The 13,854-nt window shown below is 40.6% G+C and overlaps 4 protein-coding genes and 1 long non-coding RNA gene across 8 annotated transcripts; 4 read left to right on the forward strand and 1 right to left on the reverse strand.

The window, feature by feature from the left end:
- The first annotated feature begins 339 nt into the window (after window positions 1–339).
- LOC135433597 (keratin-associated protein 19-2) lies at window positions 340–862 on the forward strand. Its single transcript, XM_064689748.1, has 2 exons — window positions 340–700; window positions 789–862. Exons 1-2 carry the CDS (start codon window positions 340–342, stop codon window positions 860–862), a joined length of 435 nt encoding a protein of 144 aa, XP_064545818.1.
- Window positions 863–1,569: 707 nt separating this feature from the next.
- P5CDh1 (delta-1-Pyrroline-5-carboxylate dehydrogenase 1) lies at window positions 1,570–5,422 on the forward strand. Of its 2 annotated transcripts, none has more exons than XM_064689656.1 (8): window positions 1,570–1,701; window positions 2,815–2,958; window positions 3,022–3,483; window positions 3,902–4,073; window positions 4,133–4,320; window positions 4,385–4,607; window positions 4,673–5,040; window positions 5,108–5,422. In XM_064689656.1, the coding sequence occupies exons 2-8, from the start codon at window positions 2,897–2,899 to the stop codon at window positions 5,340–5,342; spliced, it is 1,710 nt and encodes a 569-aa protein (XP_064545726.1). In that variant the 5' UTR covers window positions 1,570–1,701; window positions 2,815–2,896; the 3' UTR covers window positions 5,343–5,422. The 2 variants fall into 2 exon arrangements, with proteins under 2 accessions (XP_064545726.1, XP_064545725.1); XM_064689655.1 differs by lacking the exon at window positions 1,570–1,701 and adding an exon at window positions 2,319–2,737.
- A 902-nt stretch (window positions 5,423–6,324) lies between these two features.
- Window positions 6,325–7,169, forward strand: LOC135433540 (uncharacterized). The gene is made up of 2 exons (XR_010437111.1): window positions 6,325–6,598; window positions 6,665–7,169. It is a non-coding gene; the product is annotated as an uncharacterized LOC135433540 (long non-coding RNA).
- Nopp140 lies at window positions 6,839–11,225 on the reverse strand. 3 transcript variants are annotated; one of them, XM_064689652.1, is made up of 4 exons: window positions 11,027–11,224; window positions 9,377–10,780; window positions 8,424–8,588; window positions 6,839–7,449 (listed from the first exon to the last, which is right to left on the reverse strand). In XM_064689652.1, the coding sequence occupies exons 1-4, from the start codon at window positions 11,123–11,125 to the stop codon at window positions 7,297–7,299; spliced, it is 1,821 nt and encodes a 606-aa protein (XP_064545722.1). In that variant the 5' UTR covers window positions 11,126–11,224; the 3' UTR covers window positions 6,839–7,296. The 3 variants fall into 3 exon arrangements, with proteins under 3 accessions (XP_064545722.1, XP_064545723.1, XP_064545721.1); XM_064689653.1 differs by having other exon boundaries at window positions 7,323–8,140; window positions 11,027–11,225; XM_064689651.1 differs by lacking the exon at window positions 8,424–8,588 and having other exon boundaries at window positions 7,323–8,140; window positions 11,027–11,223.
- Window positions 11,226–11,519: 294 nt separating this feature from the next.
- LOC135433538 (uncharacterized) lies at window positions 11,520–13,841 on the forward strand. Its single transcript, XM_064689657.1, has 4 exons — window positions 11,520–11,681; window positions 11,733–12,324; window positions 12,395–13,091; window positions 13,144–13,841. Exons 2-4 carry the CDS (start codon window positions 11,735–11,737, stop codon window positions 13,258–13,260), a joined length of 1,404 nt encoding a protein of 467 aa, XP_064545727.1. The 5' UTR covers window positions 11,520–11,681; window positions 11,733–11,734; the 3' UTR covers window positions 13,261–13,841.
- The last annotated feature ends 13 nt before the right edge of the window (window positions 13,842–13,854 follow it).

A 13,854-nucleotide genomic window follows, 5' to 3' on the forward strand; every position in this document is an offset into this window, starting at 1 on the left:
TTTGTTTCTCCTTTTTTTTCGGTCCATCAAATTATAATAATCTGATGAAAATGTAATGAAGGTGTTTACATGTGTAAAAATTGCGCATACGCAATGTTGTGCACGCTCCAATGAGCAAACAATTCGTAAACCAAATAAAAAAAATAAAACCAAAACAAAACAACGATGATGAGCAATTGATGGGCAATGGTGAACGATTAGGCGCCATTAAAAATCGTTTCATAGCCAAAATTATGTTTATTATATTTATGGCGTATATAAAAGCAAACGCTCTAAATTTTCCAAACAGTGTTCACGAGAATGTCAGTTGGATTCAACGCGCGAAATACTTTTGGAAATATGTCATACCAACAGATAACCGCAGGTCGCAGTTTTTGGCTTTACTTGGCTTTGGCAGCTGCACTGCTGCAGAGCCAACTGGTAAAATCTCAATACAGTGGCTTTCCGTACTACGGTGGAGCAGCCGCAAGTGCAGGGTCTGGATATGGGGGCGGCATGTACGGCAATGGATATGGTTATGGATACGGCTATCCACAGTACTATACATATCCCGGCTACGGGTACACATATCCCGGCTACGGGTACGGTAGCGGAGTCGGAGGTGGGGTTGGAGGTGGTGTCGGAGGTGGAGGCGGAGGCTATGGTTACCCAAGCTATGGGTATCCTGGCTATGGTTATGGTTATCCTTATGCGGGCACGAGTAAGTAGAACTTAACTGAAGTCTGCAAGACTCTGCGTATGCATTGTATATATATGTATTAGTGTTCTGGACTTGTTTTCTATTATAGACACAGCCTATGCGAGCAGCAGCGGAGGCTTCGCCAGCGCAAGTGTGGGCACCGGCGGTGGTTACTACGGTTAACTAAGGCACTGAACAAATATTTAAGCTAATTAGTCCCGATGTGTACATATTGATTAAGTATCGTATTTAAGTTGATCGTGTTGTAGTATTAAATTCATTCGTTTTACTTAAAATATAAGCAACACTATGGTTTTTGTTATTAAAAAAAAACCGAAGAGCTTGAAACAAATATCTTTCAGACCAATGACTTTTTGCCGCCAAAAAAAAGTAAACCGATAACAAATGGCAGTGCTGCAAAATGTTTTACCAAGTGGTGGACAGATTTTGCGATAAAATAAATAAAATTATATCGCATGCCAATACATCGATATATTTGTGAGATTTTTTATTTTTTTGAGAAATTTACCAATTCTATGTGATGAATTACGTAAAAAGTGGTAATTTTTCACAAATCTTGCGATATCTTCAAGAGCACATTTAAATACATCGAATATTCATCGATGCCGCAAAACTATCGTTACTCGTGACGGCAGCGCGTTACCGGGAATTTTGATTTTGAACATTCAATTATTTACATGGTCATGTTACTTTCAGGCGCTGAAATCGATTTATCGTTAACCCTCGCTTTGGTCGTTTTTTGTTTAAGATAACGTGAACGAGGAATTACCCCAAATAAATGGTACAAAATTATGCACATTTATGCAATCTAGAGACTAGATACTAGTGGCAAAACTATCGATGTGTATCAGCTGTTCAAAGAGATTAAAATTTAAAAATGAGCACACATACACACACAAACAACCAATTCTAACGGATGGATACATAGGTAGTCTCGTAAAGGCCAAACAAATACAGACTTCGCGTGCATTTTGTCCACACCGTTCGCAAAAGCACACAAAGTAAGCGATATTTTGATTGCTTTAAAATTGCAACACAATTTAAAATAAATAATAACAATAAAATTTAAGTCTCAGTGCCAAATGGAAAATCGTACAAATGCATAAAAAGTGAATGTCAGTGCAAAAAAACATAACATTGCGTAATGGGGGCACATACAACAAAACAAGTGCATTTAAATTGCGGTTGTGTTAGCGTACATGTATGTGTGTTGATGTCTTTCTACTGTGACTGTATATCTAGCTTGCAACTGAGCATCGTTTCAGTTGTGCGCATGTTTTAGTTGGCCTCAAAAAATTGTGACCGTTTGTGACGGTACATACGTACAAACATAAGTATGTATATTAAATATGCACTTAAGCTGCCGACAGCTCATTGTTAAAAATCAATTAGTATAAACTACATAAGAAAAAGACAAACACACGCACAAAAATATATTTGCATACATATACATAGTTAAGCCCAGGCATACATCTACCAGGTTCTTTACAACAAAAGTAATGGAAATTGCTGTCTCCACATTTTTATGGACACTTCTAGGGTGCTTTTTATGAGCTCTCTCACTCTCATTTTCGTTCTCTGTCACACGCTCGGCTTACCCTACTATTAAATTTAAAAGCAACAATAAGAACTCTCGACGCACACTGTTCTCCTACCCCTTCTAGTGGACAAGTTTCGGCAATCGGAAATTTCCATAGCCGCAACACTGAAAAAACAGCTGATGCTTGTCAAAAATTGCCGCTACCTTCGTATTTGTGCGCACGTATTCGCGAATACATGCACATTTACATAAGTGTGTGTGTGTGTGTGTCTTCAGAGCTTTAAAAGAAATTCGACGTTTACACAACACTTGCCCAGTTGGCATTGCTTGCGCACGAGACATTAAAAAATTTTACGTTAATGTAAATTTCATTTGTTTTGGTATTTTATTATCTTCAACGTTGAAAGTGGGTGTGTCTCACGTTTGGCTGCTTATCAAGTGTAATCACGCGTCGTTTCGCATGCTGCCAGAGTCAGACCCCCAATGAACATTTCAAGGTTGCTGATAAACGGTGCTGTTCTATAAATGGAATTAATGAAACTTTTTGCTTGTGTTCTTTTTCGTTATCTCACAGAGCAACAAAATTTTGGTTTTTACATAACAAGGTGACAAGTGAGACAAGCCCCAGACGAACCTAAACCATTCCCAGCTACAAGATGTTGCGTTTCATGCGTAATCTGTCCCCCAGTTCCGCTGTACCACAAACCGTCGTTAGAAGGTGCGATTATATCTACGATTTAAGTAACTTCCTTAACACTCCAATTTCAATGCCGCTTCGCAGCCTGGGCAGCGTCGTCATACAACCAAAACTGAAAGATTTCACTATTTCCAACGAGCCAATCTTGACCTATCGCAAGGACTCGCCGGAGCGCAAGGCACTAAAGCAGGCGCTGGAAAGCACCGCCGCAACATGTGAGGAGGTGCCCATTGTTATTGGCGGCAAGGAGTACAAAACAGATAAGGTGATGCATCAGGTGATGCCGCATAACCACGCACACAAGCTGGCGAAGTTCTACTACGCTGATAAGAAGCTCTTGGAGAAGGCTATCAAAACGGCAGTGGAAGCACAGGTCAAATGGGATCGTGTTCCGCTAGAAGAACGCTTCGCGATTTGGGAGCATGCTGCGGATTTAATTGCGGGCAAATATCGGCAGGAGTTGAATGCAGCAACCATGTTAGGACAGGCCAAAACAGTCATACAAGCGGAAATTGACGCGGCATGCGAGCTAGTCGATTTTATACGGTGAGAAAATGGATTTTCTATAATATTTGTCCAAACTTTTTTTCTGTTTCAATAATCAATAACTCTTCTATATATATTTGTATACCCTTGGTGAGGGCATTTAAATTTAGTTGTAAGATGTGTAAAGAAGAGAATGTGACATATCCGACCACACTATGTTTTTGCGTGCTCAGTATATTCCGTCGACTCGTCCGTCTGCCGGAAAAATCGTATCAACTTTAGCTTATCATACTATACAGCTCCAATAGGAACGAAGGAAATATATTTTTATCATTAGCATTTTATCTTTTATGTCCATAATGTCCTATGTAAAAATATGTATGAAAAGTTATTTATAGCTGATTAATCTCCTTTTTTTATTAATCTATAGAGGCCATGTTAACAGACTAAAATAACCTCGTTTTTGTTAAATCCACAGAATTCACGCCTTTTTTCTCAAGGAGTGCGTCAAATATCAACCCATTAGCGAGGACTTGAAGGTCACGAAGAACTCGTTACGTTATCGTGGCATTGATGGCTTTATAGCCGCAGTCAGTCCATTCAACTTTACCGCCATTGGCGGCAACTTGGCCTACACGCCCGCATTGATGGTATATTCTTGAATATTCTTTCAACGACTTGTTTCATTGTCTATTTCTGTGTGCTGCAGGGCAACGCTGTGCTGTGGAAGCCCTCGGACACGGCTCTCCTGTCCAATTGGCGTATATTCAATATTATGCGCGAAGCTGGCGTGCCCGATGGTGTGGTCAACTTTGTGCCTGCGGATGGGCCAGTCTTTGGGGATACTATAACCGCCTCACCCCACCTTGCGGGTATCAATTTCACCGGCTCAGTGCCGTAAGTACTCTTTTGTGTGATACATTTTATTGATTTTCATAACTGAAATCGTTTCAATACACAGCACATTCAATCGACTGTGGAAGCAGGTCGGTGAAAACCTCGATAAATATGTTAACTTTCCGCGCCTTATTGGCGAATGTGGTGGCAAAAATTTCCACTTTGTGCACTCGTCAGCGGATGTGCAGTCGGTTGTTACAACCACATTACGTTCAGCCTTCGAGTATAGCGGTCAGAAGTGTTCAGCCTGTTCGCGCATGTATGTGCCGGAGTCGTTATGGCCGGATGTAAGCATTTGGAGTATAATTTCCATAAATGCTCGGTATAATATTGATTTTATTTGTGCTTGCAGATCAAAGCGGGACTGTTGTGCGAAGTGAAGAAACTCAAGATCGATGATGTGCAGGACATGAGCACCTTCACATCGGCTGTTATTGATGACAAAGCATTTAAACGCATTACAGGCTACATTGAGCATGCCAAAAAGAGTCCTAATTTGGAGATCATTGCTGGTGGCACTTATTCCGACGACAAGGGCTACTTTATAGATCCAACCATAGTCGTATCCAAGGATCCCAAGGATCGCATTATGACTGAGGAAATCTTTGGACCCCTGGTTACTATTTATGTGTATAAGGATTCCGATTTGTACGATACCATGAAACTGGTGCATACCACAACACAATTTGCACTGACCGGCGCTGTGTTTGGACAGGACGAGTAAGTGTGAACATCCTACAAAAAGTTAACTTATCATTCTTAACATATATACAATTCCAATTTGTAGAAGCTTTATCAAGTGTGCTTTGGAGGAATTCAAAATGTCGGCTGGAAATTTCTATATCAATGATAAATCCACTGGAGCCGTAGTGGGTCAGCAGCCATTTGGCGGCGGCCGCAAATCGGGCACCAATGACAAAGCAGGTGGACCACATTATATACTCCGCTTTACGTCGCCTCAGTCGATTAAAGAGACATTTGTGCCACTGCGTGACATAAATTATCCGTACATGTGCGATTAAGATAGAAGAGACAAAAAATTAGAAAACGACAGGAATCTCATTTTAACTACTAACTCATTTATAAATATAAAGGAAATGTATATGTATTTTGTTGAATTATTTTTAACACGTACCTTCCTACCAAACAGCCCCTAGTTAACCGATACATTTGTATGTAGTTAAATGTTATATCAAATCTCTGCTGTATTTTTCTCGCCTCGAACAACCGAATGCCGAAAGAAGTTGTAAAATTGATATGCTGATTACATTAAAAACTCACACATAGAAACCTAATGTAACTCGAATTATAAAATATCTTTTTAATTACAAAGTAAAGTTTTTAAAATGATTGTGATTATTTAATTATATAATTTCATAATTATTTGATTTGAATCTGCTTTGTTGTCATAGCCAACGCAATAAAGTTACACGTAGTTACTATTGCTATATACCTATTTATACAACATAATGTATTTATAGCAAAGTATGCATACACTATACATACAAGCAAACTACTTGACAATACCACTTGAATACTAAATGTGAACAAACAAATATGAAAAATACAAAGTTACATAAACACAAAATTGAAGTTCATTCAAATAAATATAGAAATTCAAAATTATTGTTAAATTTATAATTGCATTGCCCGAAGGTGAGTGCAATTGAAGAAGCCGATTTTAAGCTTGTTAATAGTGTGATTTATTTTAAAATTTAGCTGTGTGTGTGACTATTGACGTTAATATTTTATTTAGCGAGGAATGTCATTTAAGCACAAATACTCGGTTCGAAGTTCGAACTTAGTCTAGCGATTCATGAAGCTGGGTTTCCGCACGAATAAACCCAGATTTTAATGATTTGAAATTAACTTTCTACGATTATTTGGTTTGGTTTGGTTCCAAGCCGCTCAGATTTTAACACCATGTCCTTACCCGAAAATTTTTTAATTTTGTCACCCCACTTGGAAGCTTGCAAGATGACTTCCATATATGAAGCGTTTTCTTTTTTTTGTAGCAGGCGTTCAGTTTGATATTTTAAGCATATTCAAGTTACATGAGAAATTTAATAATTAGTTTTATTTGCAATACATAATGGCTGCTCCACACCATCCACGTTCGCCTTTTACTCCCTGCTCCACATCGATTGCTACACAAACTGATAGCTTCCCGGATTTGTTCGAAATGTTATATTGCGACGATAAAATGGGCTGGGAGACAACGTTCAACGGGGCTGCTGAATATAAACCCGCCATTCCCCCAAAGATTGATAACCATGTCGTTAGTACAATCCCATTGAAATATTGTAAATACATCAAATGTTATTAATATTTATTTGTATTGTAGAGGTGTCGAAGGAGTCCTGTTTTGGTCAAAGATCCATTGAATCCCATGAGAGCAGCATCACGACTCGCACACAAATCCCAAATTTTACAGTACTATCCAGTAATTATAGTTGTGGCTATAGTCACCGTTGTCGTCAATTGGATTGCCGACGCATTGTAAATACTACACACACAATTGTTGTTTCATACGTTTATTACACATAATTCACGTTTTCACTCTATCAACTAAATTTGTAGTTGTTTTTAGCTTTTGATTTACAAATATTATAAGTTTTATGTAGCAGAGCAACTTTTTATAATAATTATGTTAAGTTTTATGCATTTTTTATGCACCGATGTTCAGCAAAGCAAACAAATAATCGAATTTTCAAAGTAAATGAAAAGATTTTGCAGCGAAATTCAATTGGAACATGAAACATAGTATTTATATAGGTTTGCTGAACACCGGTTCATAAGATAGTCAAGTCCAAATACTAACGATAATAAACATAATATTTAAAACTTGACGATGGGTTGTAAACCAAGTTGTGCTTTACACATCTGATTGGTTGTTGGGTTGGTTTGGCTTTTTACAAACTAAATATTGTTAAGTTTATGTATTAAAATATGTATATGTTATGTGGTAACATAAATCTAGTCAAATTTGATTGAATTGACGCCCGTGTCAATTTGACCGCCCCGATAGCTGCCGCGCTTCTTTTTGGTCTTTTCATGTTTGAAGGATTTGCCGCGCGTGAATTTTAGATCCTTATTGGCGCGCTCTCCCCAAGAACCGGCAGCATTTTTCTATATTTTTTTAAATATATATTATATATTATATAAAAATTTGAATTATTATTTTGTATACAACAAATATTTTGTTTTGCGAGTGTTTGTGTGTGCATGTGTGTGTATGTTGTAGACTCCATTCAACACCAAATCCAGAAATTACGTTATAAAATAATGGTATTGAACTATTGTCAAAATTATTGGAACGCTATTCCACATTATTTGTATCCTATTATGGGTTGGGTTTCTGGCGACGTGTGCTTTGTAAATGCCTTAACTAGTTTAGATATTAATTATCAAAAGTAATTTTCTTATTTTGTTTTGACGACGAATCGAAAGACTTGTTGCCAAATCCACCGCCGCGTCCGCCGCCACCACGACCAAATCCACCGCGTCCACCACGATCGCCGCCACCGCGTCCAAATCCACCGCGTCCACCACGATCGCCGCCACCGCGTCCAAATCCGCCGCGACCACCGCGATCGCCGCCACCGCCGCGACCGAAACCACCACGACCGCCGCCACCACCGCGTCCACCGCGCTGTCCATCAAAGGACTTGCGCTCAAAACCGCCGAAGCTCTTGCGCTCGCCGCCTTCCTCGCCGTTTTGCTTATTGTTGTCCCACTTGCTACGATCCGGACGGCCGGCAAAGCCAGAGCCTCCGCGTCCACGTGGTCCATTACTAAACTTCTTGAAGCCACCGCCGTCCTAGAATAAAGCACCACAAAATGGTTAAACACAAATTAGCCAAGCCCTGCAGCAAATGGCAAATGCAAATACGAATTCAGATAAGGAAAAGGCAAGTGCCACAAAATGATTTGAGTTTCGAAGGTGCTTTTGCTAATTTGTGTGTAACCCCCCCTGCCACTGCCTAACGAAACCTACCCGTCCACACAACGAGACGTTGTCTGTATGTTTGTACCCCATAAATACACACACACACAGCACCAACAAACAGCGCGCCACACTCAAATGCATTTGTGGCACTTACCTTTGCCTCAAAGGACATGTCCTGAACGCGTGAATCCACGAGAACCTCCTCGGTCCGTACACGCCGGAAAGGCGATCTACGACGTCCGCCACTGCTGTTGTTCAACTGTTTGTTGCTGTTGTTGTTAGCATTGTTGGGCGTGGAGGTGAAACCATTGTGCTGTTGCTATGTTTGCCAAATAGTTAACATGGTTAATTGAGTTCCAAATACGTTTAAGGTTTCCTTTTAGTGTTCCAATGGGCGGTCCCTCAAGGAATTAAATCCATGTATATATACAAATGATTGTCCACAAGACTGTCTAATCACAATATTTTAACCTGGTCCCTTTGGAGAATGTTCAGTTCACCTTCAATTGTTATTATTCCCTTTTTTGAATGATCCTTAAATTCAGATGGAACTTGCTCCTCCTCATGTCCAAGCGATCGTTGTATATCGAACGCGAAGTAAAAGAACGTGTACAGAATAAGCCTATCTACTTGCTAGTTGGTAGATTAAGTAAAAAGAGAGAAGACAACGAACTGATAATGATCCGAGGATCATCCTTGAAATCATTACGAGAGACCGAAAATTGTTTACTGTTTAATTTGCTTGGTTCGAAACTCATCCTATGGGCTACAATCCCATTTTTATGTGAGCACAATTTCGAATAAGTATTAGTCCAGGGATTCAATCACAGTCGGATAAGATTTATTATATTCCCATATTACGACAGCCCATGAGACTATTGGCCTGGGGAGAAACTATTTTCAATATTTCATACTCTGCAAGAAGTTTAGAAGTCGAAATCTTCAACAAAAATGACTTCCAACATCATCAATAAATCTAATATAACCCACTCAATCATTTTTTGTATAACTATTAAAACTATTTTAGCAAGAGATTTCAGTTGCTAAATTCAAACTCAAATATTTGCATTTGTTCTGCCCATTCCCTTAGATGTTGTTGTAACTCACCTGTTGTTCGCCAGACTTGACAAAGTTGTTGTACTTTTTGTTGGGTGTTGCTTCGTCCGCATCACCGCCGCTGAACTTGCGCTTCTTGCCGGCACCATTGGCCGCTGGCTGTTGCTTATTGGGCTTGACCTCGCCCGATTCTTCGCTGTCGCTGTCGCTATCACTGCTCTCCTGCTTCTTGGCCGGTGCAGGTTTTTTCTTAGCTGCCGGCTCATCGTCTTCGGAAGAGGAGCTATCCGAACTGTCATTCTTCTTGGCCGCCGCCTTTGCAGCTGGCTTGGCTGCTGGTTTGGCTGGCTCCTCGTCATCGGAATCATCTTCGGATGAAGAGTCCTCTTTTTTAGCTGGTGCAGCGCTCTTCTTGACAGCGGGCTTGACTGCAGCCTTTTCATCTTCAGAGCTACTGTCCTCGGATGAGTCCTCAGAATCAGCCTTGTCCGCGGTTTTTTTAGCTGGCGTCACGGGAGCCTTTACTGCCGCCTTCTTGGGCGGCGCTTCTTCTTCTGAGGAAGATTCAGAGCTGGAGTCTGCTGCTTTCTTGGCCGGCGCGGCCTTAATGGGTGAAGCCTTTGGCGCTTTCTCCTCATCGGAAGACTCATCACTGCTGGACGCGGCTGCCTTCTTGGCAGGAGTCGGCTTTACCGGTGTCTTAGCAGACGCTGCTGGCTTCTTTTGCTCCTCTTCAGAGTCACTGCTTTCGCTACTGCTGGATGCAGCCTTTTTAGCTACTGGCTTAGCAGGTGCTGCTGGTGCCTTCTTTTGCGGCTCTCCCTCACTTGAACTGTCTTCCTCGCTGCTAGATTCTGCTGCCTTCTTAAGCGTGGGTTTGGCAGCTGGCTTAACGGCAGCAGCGCTTTTAGCGGGCTCCTCATCGGAGGAGTCATCGCTGCTAGAGGATGCAGCGGCTTTCTTGGGCTGAGCTGCCTTTCCTGGCGACTTTGCAGGAGCAGCCGCTGGTTTCGTCTGTTTCTTCTTCTTATTTTCTTCCTCCTCATCAGAGTCACTGCCTTCGCTGCTGGTATATGTGGGCTTAGGTGCCTCGGCAGCCGTTTTCTTAGCAGCAGCAGGAGCTGCTTTTTTGGCCGGCTCCTCGTCGCTAGAACTGTCCCCACTGCTTGAAGATGCAGCCGCTTTCTTTGCAGGCACAGCCTTCACTGGTGACTTTTTGACAGGCTTCTCTTCCTCGGAGTCTTCTTCACTGCTAGAGGAGGCAGCATTTTTAGCAGAATTACCATTTGTGTTTCCGTTGGCTGTCGGCTTTTTGACCTCGACTTCATCTTCGTCGCTATCGCTGTCGTCACTGTCCGATTTAGTTTTTTTCACAGGCGGTATCTTTTGTGAGGTTTTGCTTTGATAAAAAGCCAAGATTTCTGTCAACGATGGCGTATTCTTTCCCACAGTGGGCTATAAATGCAAAAAGAAAAGCATTACTGACAAGTTGTTGGGTTATGAGAACACGTGCTTTCAGCATGGCGCATTGAAAGGTGCCCAACCATTTAGTAGGCGGCATTTGCTTCCTAATAGAAATTACAATTTATCGATTGCACACATTTGATATTGGCCGAATATGTAGTCTCGTGCGCACGCATGCACACAAAATGCATTGCAGGAAAAAAAAATAAATAAAAAGGCGTATGTTTTAAAACTTACCACTTTTGCTTTCTGCTCGAACACTTTTGCTAGGTTCTTGTCTTTTGTCTTCAGATACTCATGCACTATGGCATCGGTCAATTTTTGTAATTCTGTCATTTTAGTGACTATTTCACGATTTCTTTATTATTTTTCACAAAAATCTAGCAACGACTAACTCGTTGCAGTCACAATAAAAGGCATGGAATTGGACAACGCACACACACGTGTTGTTTCGATATATTCGACACATTCGATACATTCTCTGTAATGCGACTCTTAATTTCACAACACCGGCAAAATAGTGCTGTTAAATGCAGCCTGTATTGCGCATTCCAGATTTATTATAACATGCTCAGTATATCATTCATTAAGTGTATTATTCATTCGCTTCACTTATTATTAACATTTCATAACATGAAAATAGTAGTGATATGCCATAATAAATATTTAATTAACCAAACCAGCAAATACTAAAGACAGTTCATATTTTACTAGTTCGCTCCGAACATAGCTTCACAACTCTATTGTTCAACACTGCTTGCAAACAGCTGTCGTACATTTTGTTTGTTATGAGGCGACTTTTTATAAACTTTGTTTCGTCTTAGCCAGAACAAACAGGTATAAACTCGCACTAATTAAAATAGTAAGCGGTTGAGGCGAAAAGCGTTATTGGGTATGTGCAATTATTTAAACAAAATTTAAATGCTAATACCAAAATTTACAGTCATGGCCGATGAGCCGTCAAATTCGATTGCCACGCCCCCGACGCCCAGCGAACAAACGCCCTATATATTTAAGCTTAACAATGATTGCCTGGAATGTATCTTTGAGCGGCTGCAGGATCTTCGCAGCGAGGTAGCATTTGCCAGAGTTTGCCAACGATTTCAATGGATATGCTTAAACCGATGGCGCGGCTCACATGCTTACGATCAGCTCGATATGGAGAAGTGGCGCGAATTGTTGCCAAACTATGAGGATCTGTGCTATTTTATTAAACAAATGCGTCCTTTTATAAGGCACATGACTGTGTCGAGCTGCCTGTGCACGTTGTTAAAGGACTTGGACGAAATGCAAATTTATGTGCTGCCCAATGTAACCAGCTTCTATTATGATCCAGAAGATATGGACTGTTATCCATCGGATCGTAGCATATGCAAAATGGCTAAAATGATGCCGAATTTGCTACGACTGCGTCTAACGACACCTATTCAGGGGCGTTATCTGTCCAACTTTCGACATCTGCAGGAGCTACATTTGTACGAAGACCAGCATAAGGCATATGAATTGCAGCAGGAATATCTGGATGAGATTTGCAGGTAAGCAAAAGCCATTCTAAACCACCAAGTGAATAACCTTATAACAATACCTTTATTTCGATAAACGCAGTCAATTGCTTAATCTGCAAGTGCTGGACATACGAATGTATGATGTTATAAGCAAACTGCGTCTCAATAATTGCGTGGACTACCTCCAGAATCTCAGCATCTTAAAACTTAACTTGGCCACATTAAAATCGGTTTTAACAGAAGTGCTAAAGCTACCAGCCCTCAAGCAGTTGGTGGTTCTGCTGGACACCGAGTGGTGCATACCACCAATGGCAAGTGTAGACAGTTACGATCACAAAATTCGCGAAGTACGAGAATTCTATGATATAATGGAGCGCAAGGCACCGGATATTATAGGCGTTGCGGTCGATGGTTATTACATGCCTCTGGAGCCTGGCTGGGATGCGGATTTATCCATTTGGTCTCATCGGAAGCTACAGCGTCTGGCAATTTGTAGCTGGACACATTCCGTTGACTTTCTGGAGCGATATACCTGCATGACAAATCTTCAGCTGCTCTGCCTGCGCAACTGGACATATTTGTGCGATGATATTCTACTCAAATTCATCGAACTGTGTCCACATCTTCATCATCTTGATGTGTCCTATTGTCGGGAACTGACACCCAATTTTCTGCAACGCGCACTCAACATCTTGAAGCAGCGCGAGCCAAACAAACAGCATAATAAATTCACGCGCACACAACCACTACTAATCTATTATGTTCTATGTGGTTTCGAAGATTATGTTGATGTGAAGGTGGGTATTGGTTAAATGTTAGAGCTTTATTAAAAAATAAATTTCATTGCAGGAGCTTAAACATTCACCAGAATACAAGGAATACATAATGTTTATGGACGCCTTTCCTGTTAGCTCTGAACGGGGCCTCAGTTTCGTAGATCGCGGATATCAGTTTGACTTTGAGTAAAAAGGCCGGCAGCCAAATTCTTTTGTACATAACAAACAACTCATCAGTTATTGTAAATTCTCTAGTTTCGTGACATACATATATTGTAAATTTATGTTTTGTGTTAAGCAACAGACAAACAACAAACAAATTGCAGACACAGCATTATTAATTATGTACATAAAGTTCTATGTACAATTTATTAAAGTTCACTTAAATGCAAGCATTGAAACTGTATTACGTTATTGTTAATATTTTTAGTTGATCGCACTGTCGGCTTAGGGAAAATCATTGGCTAACGCATTTTTAAGGGTACGCCCATGCGCAAAGATCAAATTTGTATGTGGTGTGTAGTGGAATCCGGGTATTTGAATTTGCTCGATTTTGTGTTGAGTTATCGATAAATATACAACTCTGGCTAAGGGCTGTTTCGATAGAAAATACTTGTCAAATTCATATTATACTCATTATTCCAAAGGCTTTCAAAAATTGTGAGCTTTTCGTTTTAAATTATGGGCGAAAAGCAAGTTAGAAATCCCTTAGGGGGAATGGGCAGTACAAATATCTTAAAATTCCTCAACGCTGAACTTAATACCCCACAGGTAAGTACGCAAA

This window comes from Drosophila montana, unplaced genomic scaffold (genome assembly GCF_035044405.1).
Source record: "Drosophila montana isolate Dmon_TW-CO22-7 unplaced genomic scaffold, ASM3504440v1 contig_3218_1, whole genome shotgun sequence".
Taxonomy (NCBI): domain Eukaryota; kingdom Metazoa; phylum Arthropoda; class Insecta; order Diptera; family Drosophilidae; genus Drosophila; species Drosophila montana.

What these genes read in the sequence shown, in the direction of transcription:
- LOC135433538 (XM_064689657.1), top strand. Translation starts at nt 11,735, where the DNA reads ATGGCCGATGAGCCGTCAAATTCGATTGCCACGCCCCCGACGCCCAGC. An exon ending in TATCTGGATGAGATTTGCAG is followed by an intron (nt 12,325 to 12,394) that starts GTAAGCAAAAGC and finishes CGATAAACGCAG; the next exon opens with TCAATTGCTTAATCTGCAAG. An exon ending in AAGATTATGTTGATGTGAAG is followed by an intron (nt 13,092 to 13,143) that starts GTGGGTATTGGT and finishes ATTTCATTGCAG; the next exon opens with GAGCTTAAACATTCACCAGA.
- P5CDh1 (XM_064689656.1), top strand. Translation starts at nt 2,897, where the DNA reads ATGTTGCGTTTCATGCGTAATCTGTCCCCCAGTTCCGCTGTACCACAA. An exon ending in CCTACACGCCCGCATTGATG is followed by an intron (nt 4,074 to 4,132) that starts GTATATTCTTGA and finishes TGTGTGCTGCAG; the next exon opens with GGCAACGCTGTGCTGTGGAA. An exon ending in AATTTCACCGGCTCAGTGCC is followed by an intron (nt 4,321 to 4,384) that starts GTAAGTACTCTT and finishes TTCAATACACAG; the next exon opens with CACATTCAATCGACTGTGGA.
- LOC135433597 (XM_064689748.1), top strand. Translation starts at nt 340, where the DNA reads ATGTCATACCAACAGATAACCGCAGGTCGCAGTTTTTGGCTTTACTTG. An exon ending in TTATCCTTATGCGGGCACGA is followed by an intron (nt 701 to 788) that starts GTAAGTAGAACT and finishes TTTCTATTATAG; the next exon opens with ACACAGCCTATGCGAGCAGC.
- Nopp140 (XM_064689653.1), bottom strand. Translation starts at nt 11,125, where the DNA reads ATGACAGAATTACAAAAATTGACCGATGCCATAGTGCATGAGTATCTG. An exon ending in TCAAGTCTGGCGAACAACAG is followed by an intron (nt 8,589 to 9,376) that starts GTGAGTTACAAC and finishes TGGCAAACATAG; the next exon opens with CAACAGCACAATGGTTTCAC. An exon ending in ACATGTCCTTTGAGGCAAAG is followed by an intron (nt 8,141 to 8,423) that starts GTAAGTGCCACA and finishes GCTTTATTCTAG; the next exon opens with GACGGCGGTGGCTTCAAGAA.